This window comes from Bufo gargarizans, chromosome 3 (assembly GCF_014858855.1).
Source record: "Bufo gargarizans isolate SCDJY-AF-19 chromosome 3, ASM1485885v1, whole genome shotgun sequence".
Classification (NCBI taxonomy): domain Eukaryota; kingdom Metazoa; phylum Chordata; class Amphibia; order Anura; family Bufonidae; genus Bufo; species Bufo gargarizans.
Window position 1 is genome coordinate 159342054 of NC_058082.1, and position 18666 is coordinate 159360719.

The window sequence follows — 18666 nt, forward strand, 5'->3', positions numbered from 1 at the left end:
TATTGATGGCCTATCCTAAAGATCTAAATAGCGGGGTCCGACACCCTGCACCTCCACCAATCAGCTTTCTGCAGCAGCACAGCCAGAACTACACATTCACTTCAATGGGAGAGGTGTCAGACCCCTTTAAGGCCTCCTGCACACCACCGTATGTATACGGATGACGTCTGTGTGCATTCCATATTTTGTGGAACTGAACAGCTGGCCCCTAATAGAACAGTCCTATCCTTGTCCGTAATGCGTACAATAATAGGACATGTTCTATTTTTTTGCGGAACGGAAATACGGACATACGGAAACGGAATGCACAACGTGTTTTGCGGATACACGGAGCCACGGATCTGCAAAACACGGAAAGCGGCAATGTGCATTCCGAATTTTGCGGACCGCACATTGCCAGCACTAATAGAATATGCCTGTTCTTGTCCGCAATTGCGGACAATAGGACATGTTCTATTTTTTTGCGGAAACACGGATGCGGAAGTGCGGATCCGCAAATGTGGATGCGGACAGCACATTCCGGCCCCATTGAAAATGAATGGGTCTGCACCCGTTCCGCAAAATTGCGGAACGGATGCGGATCCATTTTGCGGACGTGTGAATGGACCCTAACTTCAGGGTTTTTTTGCGGACCCATTGAAATGAATGGTTCCGCATAAGGTCATAAAAAACCCAGAACGGACAAGGAAAGAAAATACGTTTGTGTGCATGAGCCCTTAGGGTCCATTCACACATCCCTATGTGTTTTGCGGATCCACGCATCCGCAAAACACGGACACGGCAATGTGCGTTCCGCATTTTGCGGACCGCACATCGCCGGCACTATAATAGAAAATGCCTAATATTGTCTGCAATTGCGGACAAGAATAGAACATGTTCTATTTTTTTCGTGAGCTGCGGACTGGAAGATCGGCGGTGCGCACATAGTGTGCTCTCCGCAACCGTTCTGTCCCCATAGAGAATGAATGGGTCCGCACCCGTTCCGCAATTTGCGGAATGGATGCGGACCCATTATTATGGATATGTGAATGGAGCCTTATTCTGTATGAAATTGCTTGCAAAGATGGGACATATGCTATACTGCACATTATCTATCATCTCTCTATCTACTGTGTATCTATTTCTATAGCTATTATCTATCTCTTATTTATCTATTACCTATCGATGTGCATCTAAAATGTCAATTTTATCATCTATCTATCTATCTATCTATCTATCTATCTATCTAATTATCTATCTAATTATCTATCTATCTATCTAATTATCTATCTAATTATCTATCTATCTATCTATCTATCTAATTATCTATCTCTGTTATCTCTCTTTCTATATCTATCTATCTCGGTCTGTCTATCACTGCCTATTCATCTAAAACATCCCTTTCTTTATCTGTCTCTTTCCATCTCCACTCTCTCTGTGCCACGGACATCCCCCCCATCATCTGGGCAGGTTACAGGCACAATCCCCAGGCAGGAACCCTCAGCCTCTTCAGCACGGTGACATCACTGCTGCAGGTATGACTAGAGCCCGGTGACGTCACGGTGTGGCATGTGGTGAGGTGACAGCAGTGAGGCGGCTCCAGGGTCCTCCTCATCCACCTGCTCCTGTCCCGCCCGCTACCAGGGGGCATGTCCTGTGTGAAGCCGCGCTCCGCCCGCTCACAGCCCCTTCACAGCCTTATCTCCGCCTGGGTGACAGCAGCGGGCACGACTGCAGCTGCCCAAGTGACCTTGCCCACAGCTCGGCTGGCAGGAGGGGAAGCCCCGCTCCGGTCCCTCCGCTAGTTCTCCTCCATTCAGCCTGCAGCATGACTGCAGCATGGGCAGCGCTCGTCACCCTGTGCCATCTCCTGTCCGGGGGCATGGTCAGCGGCTTCAATCTGGATGTCACACACACCCTGGTGAAGGATGGGGACAACGACACCCTATTTGGATTTTCTGTAGCCCTGCACAAGCAGCTGAGACCGGAACCCATAAACTGGTGAGTACCCTGCCTGTGCCACACTGAAGTTACCAGAGGTGCCCGGGACCTTCACTGGCCAGGGTTGCCAACCCGATTTTTACTTTTTTATGGGTAATTTCTCCAAAAATCACAGAAGGCGATCAGTATACAGCCTGAATGGAAAACCAAACGAATTATATATATATAATATTTTTAATTAGAAATATTTATAATGAAGGCAGCGTTCACCATGGAAGTACATGATGAGGGTTACAATCTCCATTACCTATACACCACCCTCCAGGGACACAACCATGTCACCTGTCCATGAATTTGGGACTGGTTGGCACCCCTGATGGCGATGGGTATGGCCATCAGGGATCAGTTCAGAGACCGTTATCTGGACCCTGGCATGATGTTTCCATATAAAATCTTTTCCAGATGCCAGCTATTACCCACAGTGGGCATCAGTGGTTGAACGGGACGTTTTGTCAGCAGATCAGATCCTGATAGATTTTTATAGATCGTAGTGAATCTGGCCATGGGTATAGTCGTCCATGTCAGCCACATGACCCTCCACATGGGGCGCAGCCTCATCCCAGCAAGAAATTCCCAATCACAATTGACAGACTGGAGACTCCTCCAGATTCCAGTGGCAGCAGTGTTTATAGGGCTTGTAGTTGATGGTTTAGTCTTATTATACTCAATTAGGGGATGATTTGTAGCTGCGCCTCTTCACTTTCTACGATAAAATTGACATTTTAGATGCACATCGATAGGTAATAGATAAATAAGAGATAGATAATAGCTATAGAAATAGATACACAGTAGATAGAGAGATGATAGATAATGTGCAGTATAGCATATGTCCCATCTTTGCAAGCAATTTCATACAGAATAAGGCTCCATTCACATATCCATAATAATGGGTCCGCATCCATTCCGCAAATTGCGTCAAACGTTATAATGCACTCAGGGTCAATGCGCTGTCTGTGTATATGGCCTCAGTGCTTATTACCGTCTGTAGTCCAGAAAATATGCCGGGTCATAGTGAGGGTAGTTGTACTAGCCAGTTTGACGGGTGTGACCTAAATTTCAACAAATGATGGGGTCCCACTGGCGTCCACACAAGCTTATTATAGTTGTATTGAAGTATCTCTAAAGTTTTTTGCAGCCTTGTGACCTGCAACTTGTTATTTTATTACCAGGGGCGTAGCTATAGGGGGTGCAGAGGTAGCAGTCGCTACCGGGCCCAGGAGCCTGGGGGGCCCAAAGACCCTTGTACCACATGAGAAGACACCTGTTTTATAGAAGGTCCATGCTGGTCAAGTTACACCTCTGGCTGGAGGGAAGGTGTTAGGTCAAGAATTTGGCATGGTGGGGGGTGCAGTTTACATTTTTGCCTCAGGCAGCAGGAAGGCTATGCGCTTTCCTGCCCCTGGCCACAAAGCAATGAGGGATGGGGGGCCCAAGCTAAACTCTTGCACCAAGGCCCATGAGCCTTTAGCTACGCCCCTGTTTATTACATTTACCGCTGCTGGGGAAATATTTATTTAAAGGGGTTCGCTACCTTTTGGGCAATTTTTTAAATTGTCTCCCGCAGCGTGTTGGACCTGTTGAAAAAATTATACTCGCCTGCTCCTCACCACTCCGTTCCAGCTCTCTACCTCCATTCAGCGGTCTTCCCGTCCTAGTCTGTAGACCAGAGTCATATGTGATGCCGCAGCCAACAACTGGCCCCTAAGGTGACGTGTCCCCAAGCAGCACTTGACCCAGCAATGGCATGTCACTTGGAGACACGTCATTGCTGAAGCAAGTCATTGGTTGCAATGGCACACATGACCCTTTCCATTCAGGGTCATGAGACTGGAGGACCACTGAATGTTGTCGGGGGCTGAAATGGAGGGGTAGGGAGCTGTGAGTATGAATTATTCAACACTTCCAACATGCTGCGGGGGGACTGGTAAAAAATGTCCAAAAGCAGCACAACCCCTTTAAATTGGACTACCCCTTAAAGGGGTTTTCCCATCTCAAACAATGGGGGCATATTGCTAGGAGGCTGTGACTGGAGCTGTGGGTGGAGGACCCCGGATTTCCCAGGGTCCGTCCACCACCAAGTGCTGCTCCCATAGAAGTGAATTGGAGCGCACCGGGGACGCCTCTGCTCCCATGCCAGACGTTCAGCTCTTTGAAGTGGCTGCGGTGAGCACTGTGGTGTCTTCGAAGCTCAAAAAGCAGAGCGCCATACATTGTATAGTGGCTGTGCTTGGTATTACAGCCCTATTGACTTCAATGGGACAGAGCTGCGCCTAGGCCAGGGATGGCCAACCTGAGGCTCTCCAGCTGTTGCAAAACTACAACTCCCAGCATGCCCAGACTGCCTACAGGTATCAGCCTACAGAAAAGCATGGTGGGAGTTGTAGTTTTACAACTGCTGGAGAGCCACAGGTTGGCCAGCCCTGACCTAGGCCATGTGAACGATGTACGTGACCTCACTGTCCTAGGGAGAGGCTACAGTGCCGGGAGTCGGTCCTCCACCGATCAGATACTGTTGACCTATCCTGAGGATTGGTCTTCCATATTAAATGGTCAGACACCAATTTAAAGGGAACCTACCATGAAAATGCAGTCCAGTCTGTAGGCAGCATGTTATAGAGCAGGAGGAGATTGATATATAGTTTTACAGGAAAAGGTTCAGTATAACGTGTCATTTTTGCTCATTCTGGGCTTTGACGTCAAGGAGGCGGTCCTATCAGTGAGTGACAGCCTCCCCTCTATGACTGTGTATACAGAGATAGCTGTCAATCACTGATAGGACCGCCTCCTGGACTTCACAGCCCAGAACGAGCAGAGATATAAATGAATAAATTACAAGTTTTACTGAATCTTCTCCCATAAAACAATATGTCGATCTGCTCAGCTCTTCCTGATCTATAATGCGCTGCCTGCAGATTCCAGTGCATTTTCATGGTGACAGGTTTCTTTAAGACCTCCACTTCCTTTGTAGGATATTTCACCATGGATAGACCCTCCTTTGGGCACCTACCTCTTTATCTCTTGAGTATGAACAGACCCTGGTAATTTAGCCAACTTCAATGTGGAATGAATAACATGCCCAGATCTCCCGGTGGAATGCATAACATCTCCATGGAGTGGAAGGCACGTCTGGATATCAGAAGTTATGTAGATATCTATTTAGCTTTTACAAGACTTGGCATGTCACGTTATCCAGAGAAGTGGATATTTCTGCGGTCCTATCCCTGGGACGATGTGCAGTATGCCTTTCATTTTGGGGTAGTTGCTTATCAATTGACACTTCTTATGAATTCTGTGTATTTTAAGTGTTTTTAATGATTTTTTTTGTCTTTGATGGCATTAATATTTAATTATTGTTTACCTGGTGTGCTCAGTTTTTTTAATGTGTGCTGCGGTTTGTTCATACAGTATGCCTTTTATATCTCTTATAATGTAAAACTGCAGTGCGGTATTGGGTGGAAATGGTTATAATGAGTCTATTCGGACACGTGTTGCCGCCTATAATATGATAGGAAATTACAATTTGAGTCTATAGGCAGGATATACAGTGGATGCCGAAATGTTAGGGCTCATGCACTCGACCGTGTTTTTTGTCCGTATGGACTCATTCACTTCAATGGGGCTGCGAAAGATGTGTGCTCTCTGCATCCGTATGTACATCCCCCGGCCCTGCAAAAAAAAATAGAACATGTCCTATTCTTCTCCGTTTTATGAACAAGGATAGGACTGTTCTATAGACAGCAGGACATTCCATTCCGCAAAATGCAGAACGCACACGGCTGGTATCCATGTTTTGCGTATCCACAATTTTGCGTATCGCAAAAATTGCTAAGGCGGTGTGCATGAGCCCTTATTCACACATCAGTGAGTGACGGACGCGTCCAATCAAAACAACGCGGTTGGTACCACCAGATGTCAGGTGGAGCAGCAGAGCTATGTTTAGTTTTTACTCTGGGGGAGAAAAATAGATTCACGGCACTCACCAGTCCGTGAAAGTTTCTTTTATTTCAGTCCATTAAAGCAAGGCTAAGGGGTAGCTCAAGTGGTACAATCCGCCTACGGCCGTTTCGCGTAGGCAGATGCTTTTTCAAGGCATGATGGGATACAGGGTTATGGGCTCACGCACACGAGCAAAATGGTCCAGTGCCGACTGCAAATAGCGGTCCGTAATGCACGGGCACTGGATGTGTGCATTCCATTTGTGGACCTATTGACTTGAATGGGTCCGCGATCCGCAAGATACGGGCAAAGATAGAACATGTTCTATCTTTTTGCGGTGCGGAGGCACGGACGTGAAAGCCCAACGAACTTCTTTCTTGTGCTTCTGTGGGCTTCCGATCTATGCTTCCGCTCCGCACAAGATAGGTGAATTCCTATCTTCGGTCATATCTTGCGGATTGAGGACCCATTGAAGTCAGTGGGTCTGCATCCGCAAATGGAGTGCTTGTATATTGCGGACCGGACGTTTATGGTCTGCAATATGCCATTATGCTCATGTGCATGAGCCCTAAAAAGGAGGATAAGTCTTTCCTCACATTATGGGCTCATGCACACGACCCTATGTATTTTGTGGTCCGCAAAAAACGGATCTGGAAAAAATCTGATGTCTGTGTGCATTCCGTGCAACAGAACAGCTGGTCCCTAATAGAACACTCCTATCCATGTTCTATGCTTTTGCGGAACGGACATGCGAAAACGGAATGTACACGGAGTAACTTCCGTTTTTTTTGCCGACCCATTGAGGTAATGGCTCCACATACAGTCCGCAAAAAAAATTGACCCAACACGGAAACAAAATACGTTCGTGTGCATGAGCCCTAAGACCACATGGTCCGAGTGCTCCTGTCCGAATGATCCACTCTGCTTGCAACCCGCTAGCGATATGGATAGACATAAATGTCTCCTCCGCTGTGAAGCAGAGCGGATGATTCCAACAGGAGTACTAGGACCATGTGGTCTTAATGAGAGGAATGACTTAGGCTTGGGCTACACGATGACATGTGTCGCGCGTCAATTTTTGTAATGATAGTCTATGGCAGTGGTGGCGAACCTTTTAGAGACTGAGTGCCAAAACTGCAACCCAAAACCCCCTTATTTATCACAAAGTGCCAACACGGCAATTTAAAGGGGTTGTCCGGATTCAGAGCTGAACCTGGACATACCCATAATTTCACCAAGGCAGCCCCCCTGACTTGAGCATTGGAGCAGTTCATGCTCCGATGCTCTCCCTTGCCCTGCGCTAGATCGCGGAGGCTTCTGCCCAGCAGTGTGTTTGGTGATGTCACCGGCTCTGATGGGCGGGCTTTAGCGCTGCCCTAACCGTTTTACAGGCTAGGGCAGCGCTTAAGCCAGCCCATCAGTGCCGGTTACATCACCAGGCTGACTGCTGGGTGGAAGCCTCCGCCTGGCAGCCCTATGGAGAGCTCGGTTCGTCACTGGAACTCCACAAAATGCCTTTTCCCTGCGCGATTGAGCGCAGGGCAAAGGAGAGCAGAGGAGCATGAACTGCTCCGATGCTCAAGTCAGGGGGGCTGCCTTGGTGAAAATGGGAATAACCCCTTTAATCTGAATACTACAGTCCAATATAGTATATTTTCAATTCAATGAGCTGCCTGTGCTGTTCATAGTGCGCCCTGAGCTGATGAATCTCCGGAAATGTCTAAGGCATATTGGTACACCTTAGAGACTTTTTCCAGGGTGCGGGTGCCCACAAAGAGGGCTCTGAGTGCCGCCTCTGGCACCCGTGCCATAGGTTCGCCACCACTGGTCTATGGTGTCGCACTGCGACATGCTGCGACTGTGACACGACAGTAGCAAAAAATCCATCCAAGATGGATTTTTATGCGACTGTCGCAGTATGTCGCATGTCGCAGTATGTCGCAGTGCGACACCATAGACTATCATTATAAAAATGAAAATCAATGTCACGCGACACACGTTGCAGAGCAGTTGTGCCCTATGTGTCGCGTGCACAATGTGTGTTTTTCAATGTGTCATGTGTGGAGCTATTTTGCATTTTGAGCTAATTAGGTACTGGGGGTTTAAGTGGATTCGCCCGCTATCCCATCATGCCTTGAAAAAGCGTCTGTGTACCCGAAACATCCATAGGCTGTAACTGACTGTCCTGCTTGAGCTACTCCTTAGCGCTTTTTTAAAGGGAGTCTGTCATCACATTTTGACATTATAAACCGCTTACATAGCGCTGTACCATAACTGTAGATGATTCAAATGGTACCTTTGTTGTGTTCTCGTGAAGTTCACCCGAGGCAGAAACTGACTTTTATTCGTATGTAAATGAGGGTTCGCAAGTGCCCAGGGGTGGCGTTCACTTTGTTGGAGCCCAGGCTGCTCTTCCTCTTTTGCTTATATCCCCGCCCCGCCTCTGCCCGCCCTTCTCTTCCCTTGTGTCCTCCTTCTCTCCCAGCGAGATCCTGCGCTCTCCCTTGCTGGATCGGGGCATGCGCACTGCGATGCCCATTGTGGGCACGGCATCACTGTAGCCAATGTGCGAAACCAGCGGCAAGGAGGCGGACCAGAGGCGCAGTAGCTACAGTGATGCCGTGCCCACAATGGGCATCGCAGTGCGCATGCCCCGATCCAGCGAGGGAGAGCGCAGGCGCGGGATCTCATTAGGAGAGAAGGAGGACACAAGAGAAGGGCGGGCAGAGGCACAGGCGGGGGCGGGGATATAAGCAAAAGAGGCAGAGCAGCCTGGGCTCCAACGAAGTGAACGCTGCCCCTGGGCACTTGCGAGCCCTCATTTACATACGAATAAAAGTCAGTTTTTGCCTCGGGTGAACTTCACAAGAACACAACAAAGGTACCATTTGAATCTACAGTTATGGTACAGCGCTATGTAAGCGGTCTATAATGTCAAAATGTGGTGACAGACTCCCTTTAATGTATTGAAATAAAAGAAACTTCTATGGCCTGGTGATTGGCGTGGATCTATTTTTCTCTTTCTATTGGAATCACGTCTTCTCCACGGACAGCACACGTACCCATTCATTTTAATGTGCGTATTCACACATCCGTTATTTACCACGGTCTGCGGTTCCATGGTTACTTCTCGGAGGCATGCCCTATTGCCCTATTTTTGTCTGTCCATCATGCCCATTACAGTCTATGGGTCGGTAAAAAAAAACAGAGGCACAAAAAGGATGGCATCCGTGTTTCACAGATCGTTGCTAGGAAATACTTTGAAATTAATTTTCAGCTGAGCTTTGTCTGTTGAATACGAATGACACACGGAGGGCAAAATACGAACACACGGATCCTTCACGGATAAACCGCTGACCATCTTGTCACTCATGTAATGACAGACACTGACATGTAGAAATTTCAGCGACTGTCCCTTTCCTCTCAGTTGGGGCTGTAGAAGTTCATGAGCATCCTGCCTCAACAATCCCATTCAGACGTATGAATTTCACAAGATTTTCTTCAACAGTTTTGGCGTTTGTGAATACAGCCTGAAGAGTTGGAAGACTGTGATCATCTTCATAGTCATCTGATCTACCGTATATACTCGAGTATAAGACAAGTTTTTTGGCACATATTTTTGTGCTCAAAAAGCCCCCTCGTCTTATACTCGAGTCTAGGTCTGTCTTATCTCCGGTAATAGCAGGCAGTGCGGGGGGCGGCGCTCACTCACTGACGTCACGCGCCTGCGCCGCCTAGTGGGAGCAGGCGCGTGACGTTGGTAAGTGAGCGCCGCCCCCCGCACTGCCTGCTATTACCGGAGCTAAGACAAAGTACCGGTAAGATATCCAAATAATCAGAGTAAAGAGCTCAGCAATGAGCGATGATTAAAGTTAAAGTAGTTACTGATTACGGTAGTTTATAAATATACTGCTGTGAGCGTCGGGGAGGGGGATCTGTGGATGGCACTGTAGGGGGATCCACAGATCCCCCCTCCCCTAAACAGTGCCATCATGGCACTGTTTAGGGGAGGGGGGATCTGTGGATGGCACTGTTTAGGGGGGATCTGTGGATGGCACTGTTTAGGGGGGAGTTCTGTGGATGGCACTGTTTAGGGGGGAGATCTGTGGATGGCACTGTTTAGGGGGGAAATCTGTGGATGGCACTGTTTAGGGGGGAGATCTCTGGATGGCACTGTTTAGGGGGGAGATCTGTGGATGGCACTGTTTAGGGGGGAGATCTGTGGATGGCACTGTTTAGGGGGGAGATCTGTGGGTGGCACTGTTTAGGGGGGAGATCTGTGGATGGCACTGTTTAGGGGGGAGATCTGTGGATGGCACTGTTTAGGGGGGAGATCTGTGGGTGGCACTGTTTAGGGGGGAGATCTGTGGATGGCACTGTTTAGGGGGGAGATCTGTGGATGGCTCCCTGTATTTAATGCAGAGTGTGTGTGTATATAATGCACACACTCTGCATTAAATACAGGGAGTCAGAGTCAGACTCCCATCAATCTGAGTCACCCTCTTGCAGATGTGTGTATATAATGTAGAGTGTGTGCATTATATACACATACACTCTGCATTATAGCTGCATTTCCCACCCTAGTCTTATACTCGAGTCAATAATTTAGGGGCCTCGGCTTATACTCGGGTCGGCTTATACTCGAGTATATACGGTAATCTGAATAATCTAGAATTTCTATATCACATTTTACTGATGAACCATGTGCTGTGGATATAAAAGTTTGAAAAAGTAAGGCCTTATGCACACGAACGTATTTTGTTTCCGTGTCTGTTCTGGTTTTTTTTTTGCGGATAGGATGCGCACCCATTCATTTCAATGGGTCCGCAAAAAATGCGGACAATACATTGTGTGCTATCCGCATCCATATATCTGTTCTGTAGCCCTGCAAAAAAAAATAGAACATGTCCCATTCTTGTCTGTTTTAGGCATTGTTACAATGGATCTGCAAAAAAAAGGATGGCATATGGATGTCATCCGATTTTTTTTTTTTTGTGGATCCGCAATTTGCGGACCGTAAAACACATACGGTCATGTGCTTGTAGCCTAACTGTACAGCTTTCTAAGCTATACCTCTGATTCTGGTAACGCAGTTATTTGCCAGCAGAAGTCTGAGAAGTGTTTTACAACTAAAAGTCTGTTTCTGACGTTTTTTCAGTTGGAATGAGACCTGGCAGGCAGTACGTGTGAAGGCGGCTGTATTGCTCCACCCGAGGACTTCAACTTTTCCAGATTCATTCATACACTCTACGGTTTATTGGTCTTAGAGTCACACATGGGTGTGTAAGGCTTCCTTCATGCAGTTTTCTCCTTGGCGCTTTTTTTTTCAAAGATGCCCGACTTCCTCCTTGTTTTTTATTGGAGCTTCTTTTGAGGCATTTTTGCTTATATAATGTGGTGATTTTTTTTTATGGCATTTTTTGTATGCCTAGGTTTTTTGTAGAGGAAAGCATATGCCCCCCTGTGATGTCACATTATCGGTAGAGCTGTATGGGGGGAAAAAAAAAAAGTTGATAAAAAGTGCCATTAAAAAACACCAACACACATTGCACATGCATATTTTTTTACAAAGCAAAGAAAAAAGGAATGAAATCAGGGAAAAATGCCATGCTATGATTTAAAAAAAATAAATAAAATGCCACTGACATAAAAAAAAACACCTCTCCAGGGTGAACAAACACCACTACAAGAAAAAAAAATATATTTAAAGCTCAAATCAGTTATTTTAACATAAAAAAACGGAAGCCACACACCTGTTCACCGGTGCTCCATTTCAGTGAGAGCTCATTTGAAGTTTGGGGACACGTCACTGCTGAGGCCAGTCAATGGCTGCAGCACTGCACATGACTGCAGATGGGATGTCACACTTCTGCTGGAAGCAGTGGGGATGGGCCCCTCAGTGGGAGAATAGAGCACTGGTGAATAGGTGAGTGGCTTTTTTATGTTAAACATTTTCTGGGCAATAACTGATTTGACCTTGGGAGTTTGACCAACCAGTTTTTGGTACTTATATATATATATTGATCATCAATATCACATCGGTGGAGACACCCATCGATCAGCTGTTTCGGGCAGTGACAGAAGTCTCCATCCACTGTGTATTTTCCAGCACTGGTGTACTGCAGCTCAGTTCGCAATACACTTTAATGGGAGCTGAGCTGCTTCTGCCTTGCAGTGTTGCCTTTAGCGCTGGCCTAGTCTGTGAAACACTTTAAATACACTGATGGGGGGGGGGGGGGGGGGGTCACTGGTATGTTTTAGTGTCCTTTCTTATGCATTTATACATCATGTATATAATATTTTTTCTGTTGCAACCACAACAGTAAAAACACCACCAAACATACTATAAGAATTCTGTATCTGTAAAGAATAAAATCAAGGCAACTGGACGTACTGTAAATTTCTTAAAAAAGGTTACACTTGTTCTTCCAACGAGCTTTTTCAATTCTGAGTGACTGTACAAGAATTCTGGGAATAAATATGTAACGGAATCAACAACTGATAATTATACCCAGCATGGGATCAAAGGTGTTGATTCCATTATCCTAATTGGAGTCAGTAGGTGTCAAGACAGCATTGTATGTGGCAGAGAATAGATGTCTAACCCCCCCCAACTCTATTCAAGCTTGGCTTCTCCATTTTTACGTAGACGGCCTCCTTCACGCCTCGTTTGTACCAATCAGCCTCCTTATCCAAAACACGTACTTGACTTTCTTCAAACGTGTGACCTGTTTCTTTTAGATGTAAGTACACGGCTGAATCTTGACCAGAGGTTTTGGCTCTTCTATGCTGAGCCATACGCTGATGTAATTGTTGTTTTGTTTCGCCGATATACAGTTCTGAGCATCTATTGTCTGCCACATACAATGCTGTCTTGACACCTTTTTCTGGGAAGTCTTTATCACCTACTGACTCCAATTAGGATAATGGAATCAACACCTTTGACCGCATGCTGGGTATAATTACCAGTTGTTGATTCAGTTACATATTTATTCCCAGAATTTTTGTACAGTCACTCAGAATTGAGAAAGCTCGTTGGAAGAACGAGTGAAACGTTTTCAAGAAATCTACAGTACGTCCAGTTGCCTTGATTTATTCTTTACAGATATACCATGACCTGGATAAATGAGAACCTTCACAGATATAAGAATTCTAGTTATCCACTGGAAGCACCAGGGCGCCTTCCCACGCTGCTGATTTTGTTGGAGAATTTTCCGCAACCGAAAATCAGTTCCATTCATTTGACTGAGGCAGCACGCACATAGATTTCTGCAAGCCCCAATAAGGTGAATGGAACAGATTTTCAGTCACAGTCCAATAAAATCTGCACTGTGTGAAGACACCCTTATACTGCATGGGGGGCATTAAGCTGCATCATACTGTGAGGGTAGGCACTAAGGGGGCATCACCCTGTGAGGGGAGGCACTAAAGGGGCATTATACTGTATGGAGAGGCATTAAGGGGGCATCGTACTGTGAGGGGAATCACTATGGCGGCATCAAACTGTGAGGGAAGGTACTAAGGGGGCATCATACTTTGAGGGGAGGCACTAAGGGGGCATCAACCTGTGAGGGGAGGCACTAAAGGGGCGTTATACTGTATGAAGAGGCATTAAGGGGGCATCGTACTGTGAGGGGAAGCACTATGGTGGCATCAAACTGTTAGGGGAGGCACTAAGGGAACATCATACTGTGAGGGGAGGCACTAAGGTGGCATCATACCATGAAGGGAGGCATTAAAGGGGCATCACACTGGATGGGGAAGCATTAAGGTGGCATCATATTCTGTGGAGGGCACTAAAGGGGAATCATTACAGTCTGGCTGGCACTAAGGTTCATCACTACTGTGAGGTCGCACTACTTATTGTGTCGCGACCGATCAGGGATTGGGTGGGTTTTAAGGCGTGGCTTATCAGAGCGCTACACGTCACTGGTTTTGTCCTCCTTAAATTTTTATTTCTGGCTCGGACCTTCACCCGACGGCAGACCCAGGTACGTGGACCTTAACAAAAAGTACTTGAGTACCCCTGCTCTATCCAGTGGATAAGATATAACTTGTTCTAACCTGAATACCCCTTTAAAGACAAGAGTTTTTTTTAAATCTTTTGTTTAGAGGTGTATTACACCAAATACCTCTTGTATCAGTGTTTGGTTACTATACTACAGATGCGCTTGGTGATGTTTTTTAAGCAGATTGATTTTTTTCCATCTATACGTTTACTGTAATAATGGTTCTTGCTCCACTTTACGCTCTCTGTTGTGATGAATTGATTTCTCACCATCCCGGAACCAATTAGCCGCTAAATCATGAGTCATGTACATATACTGTATGCTACAGACGTACAGTAGCTAGGAGCTCTGGTCTGACTGGGGTGTCATCAGATTTTGGAGTGCTTATCATTTCTATGTACAGATTCATGATGATGACCATGCTTTTCACTAAATGAATCAGAGCCAAATTTAGTAAATGGTGCAGTGTTTTCTATTAATATTACTCATGGTGATGTGAACTAAGCCGTACATGCCGCTTGCTGACTACAGTATACCTTTTAGCTGAACAATATAAATATCTCTGATGGAAATAGAGCCCAGAATAGGTGGCGTACTGACCGTGTGAGTATGTCCATAGTGGCAGCACTTTCTTAAAGGGGTTGTCCAGGTTTAGAGCTGAACCCGTACATACCCACATTTTCACCCAGGCAGACCCTGTGATATGAGGATCGCGCAGGGAAAGGGCTTTTTGGTTTACAATTTGGCTTCCACCCAGCAGCGTTTGCCTCTGATGGGCAGCCTTTAGCGCTGCCCTAGCCGTTTTACAGGCTAGGGCAGGGTAACTAACACCAAACAGTATACCACACAGAGTATATATAAATATCACATCTTTATTTAAACATAATCGATAAAACAATCACAACAATGATGCATTAAAAATTCACAGTCCTGAATGGAACCCACATCTCTTCAAAAAGCCCTCACTACCTGAGTCATGGTCTAAAGCCTAAAGCACAATTCATAGGTGGAGGTGAGCCCCCACTTCTAATCCTACAGTTAATGCTGAAATCAGTATCCATTATTGTACCCAAATGGTATAATACAAAACATTGCGGGGAAAACACCTAATACATTATATTGCCCCAAATTACCATGCATATAGAGTATTAAAATTATACCAGACCAAAGGATCCATAAGGTCACAGTATCGTCACCCCGACGTACGATTTGCCCAAAGCTTCTTCCAGGGGGCGTGGTTTAGGCTAGGGCAGCGCTAAAGCCTGCCCATTATTGCCGGTGATGTCACCGGGCTCATTGCTGAGCAGAAGCCCCCACTTAGCAGTCCTTATGGAGAGCCTGGTACTTCACCAGAACTTCATAAAATGCTTTTGCCCTGCACGATCCAGCGCAGGGTGAAGGAGAGCATTGGAGCATGAAATGCTCTGATGCTCATAACAGGGGGATGCCTGGGTCAAAATGGAGCTGAACTCGGACAACCTATTTAAAGGGTTTTTCCGGGAATTGAGAAAATGAAAATAATTACATCTTACTTTATTATAAATATATTCCCAAATATCTTTCATTAGTTATAATGGCTCGTTTTGTCTAGGGAGCAATCATTGGGAGAAATGAAATGGCTGCCGCCCTATTAGTACACGCAAAACCTGTCCTAATCACCCAGCAGGACAAGTTACTTCACAACACTGAGGTAAAGAGCTGCCTCCTCCTGCTCCCTAAGGCTGGGTTCACACCTGAGCGTTTTACAGCGCGTTCCTACGCGCTGTAAAACGCTCAACAAGGAGAAAACAATGATTCCCTATGGGAATGGTTCACACTTGGGCGTTTTACAGCGCGTACGATCGCGTTGTAAAACGCCCGACGCTCCAAAAAGTACATGAGCGACTTTTGGGGCGTTTGTGGCCATAGGACACTGTAGTGAATCACACAAACGCGCGTAAAACTATTACAAAAACGCGCATAAAAATGTGCGTCAAAAACGCGCGTAAAACGCGCGTTTGCGCAACGCTCAAGTGTGAACCCAGCCTAATTGTCAGGGATTATGATCCTGAATACATCTGATAAGATCTCTGCCGAATCTCTGTAGGATTGGAGCTCATGAGGAGACATGAAGTACAGAGAGGAGGTGGGGATGTGATTAATGAGCAGCAGCTCCTGTATGCAGTCTCCATTACCACAGCCCCACATTACCACAGTCTGTCCTGTCCGTCCTCTGCTCTTCATGAACTCCACAGATATAAACTTTATATATATTTTTGTATCCCTTTATGGTTGGATGTGCATTTATGGGGTGGCTCTTCTTGACTCTCTCTTGGGTCAGATAATTTCTCCACAGAGATTCAGCTAAAGTTCTTATCAGTTCTTATCCGCTGTGTCCCCTTCCAACCATTTTTATAAAAATTTTGACATTTTCCATCCAACCAAAATGACCATAATTAGCTATTGTCGCTCTGCAGCCTTTGTGCTTTTCCTGCCTATAATTTCTTAGAAAGCAGCTGACTTGTCTTATATCAGCCATATTAGCTCTCATGGGGCTAACGTCTCTGCCATATGGTCACCCAGCTCTTCTAGGCAGTCAGAGAACGCTACCATCCTTCTCACTGGTTAGTGACACATTTGTATACAGAGGGTAGAAGATTGGTATCAGTAACTAAATGTGTATTTGTTTATCATGGAGGACCTGAAGGGCCTATTAGATGAGCGATTATCATTCATATTTGATACATTATTGCTGTATATAACAGTGTGCAGCAATTGAATGGAGATCAATGAATGGTTTGCTTTCCATGGATCGGACAAATCTGCCTGACAGTGATTCTCATCTGTTGCAAAACTATTACCCCCAATATGCCCGGACTGCTGCAGGGAATTGTAGTTTTGCAGTAGCTGATGGTCACAGGTTGGAAAATATAGACGTAAAGAGTTTTTACTCTTATAGTCTATCAGAATTTGGCTCCCCATGGGTTCTTCAGTGTTGTAGTTCCATCTCTGGATTTCAGAATGCTAGGAGTTATGTATAATAGAAAAAAGTAAGATATGGGATATTTGTTCAAAACTCTGGACATATGCTTTAGGCCAGGCATGCTCAACCTACGGCCCTCCAGCTGTTGCAAAACTACAACTCCCAGCATGCCCAAACAGCCTACAGCTATCAGCCTACAGCGGGGCATTGTGGGAGTTGTAGTCATACAACAGCTGGAGGGCCGCAGGTTGAGCATGCCTGCTTTAGGCAGCTTGTCTGGTATGAAGCTCCATCGTTTGCTGACTTGGTATTTTCTTGATGAAGGTCGTTTCATCAGTAAACGTGCTGGATAATAACAAAGCCGGAGAACATTGACCTTTCTCCCACCTCCGATGCTGCTCACGCTTCCTTGAGCAGCTGCGCTTCCTTGGGTGTTCCCTTTTGGTTCTTAAAACGTCACGTGAGGAAGTCGGACCAACAAGTGTCACAAGCATAAAAATAAAGTGTAATATAATTATCTCGAGCAGACGGTAGCATGTAAGCAAACACTGCACCCCAGGGATTTGGCGACTGCATGTGGCTGAGATAACGTGCATTGAGTGAAACTATATTGTACCCACTTAGGCCCTGTTCACACAGAGTCTTTTTCAGGCAGATTTTGGTGTGCACTCCATGCCGGAAAGCCTCCTGAGGGGCTACACTACTGTTCATGCAGCTGCAATTTATTTTAATGACCGCGCCAAGACTTGACATGTCTGTTCTTGACGCAGTGTCTGCACAGACGCAGCTGAAAACCACGACATGTGTCTGCCTGCGATTTAAGGGGATGACCACATGGTCAGGTTTCCTGATGCGGGCTTGGAAGTGAAAACCAGGAGTGAATGCAAAAAAGAGAAGTGGTATACTTTTACTTTTTTTTATCATTCACTCCTGATTTTGGCTTTAAAAATTGCATACAGAAACCTGACTGCATGGCCGTACCCTTACTCTATTGAATTGGGCCAAATGGAGAGCAGGTCCACCACATTCAAATGTGAAAACTGCTGTAGAAATTAGAGAGGTTTCTGCCCTGAAATACATGCAAACACCTGAAATCCTAAATGATCAGCTGTTTTCTGCAGGCACCAGAAACGATACAGTGGACAGAACTGGAAGCACAAGGTTCTGTAGTGGCCGTGCTGGGGTACTGCCACTCGGCTCCTATTCAGGCGAATGAGAGCTGAGCTTCAGTATGCTGATACTAGAAACTACACAATGGATGGAGCCTACATAGTATCTGGTGGTGTCAGGTGTAGGATCCCAATGGATCTGATATTGATGACCTATTCTGAGGATAGTTCTTCAGTGCCGGAAAACACTTTGACATTAATATCAAGAGTGGAAAACTGGATATGACCGTTTTCTGCTGAAGTTTAGTCTCTGGGTGCTGAACTTATGGATCTCGACTGCAGAGGGCACAAGTGTTAGGCCTCTTGCACACAAACGTTGTGTGTATCCGTGTCCGTTGTTCCGTTTTCCACTGACCCATTGACTTTCAATGGGTCAGTTAAAAAAATCGGAAAATGCACCGTTTGTCATCCACGTCCGTGATCCATGTTTCCAGTCCGTCAAAAAAATATGACCTGTCCTATTTTTTGGACTGACAAGGGTTTGCGGACCCATTCAAGTCAATGGGTCCGCGAAAAAACACGGAGGCACACAAGATTATCATCCGCGTCCGTGATCCGTGTCCGTTTTTTTCCTATCATTTTCAAGGCAAACTTCACTTTTCTTGTCTGG

At 46.0% G+C, this 18666-nt stretch overlaps 1 protein-coding gene across 3 annotated transcripts in view; it reads left to right on the forward strand.

The window, feature by feature from the left end:
• The first annotated feature begins 1593 nt into the window (after positions 1-1593).
• The window catches only part of ITGA7 (integrin subunit alpha 7), a 168547-nt gene continuing 151474 nt past the window's right edge, over positions 1594-18666 (forward strand). For 2 of the 3 annotated variants that reach the window (XM_044288286.1, XM_044288288.1), the window contains exon 1: positions 1594-1980. In XM_044288286.1, the coding sequence (XP_044144221.1) occupies positions 1808-1980 (173 nt within the window). In that variant the 5' untranslated portion in view covers positions 1594-1807. The remainder of the gene's footprint in view (positions 1981-18666) is intronic. The other variant, XM_044288285.1, reaches the window with a different exon arrangement.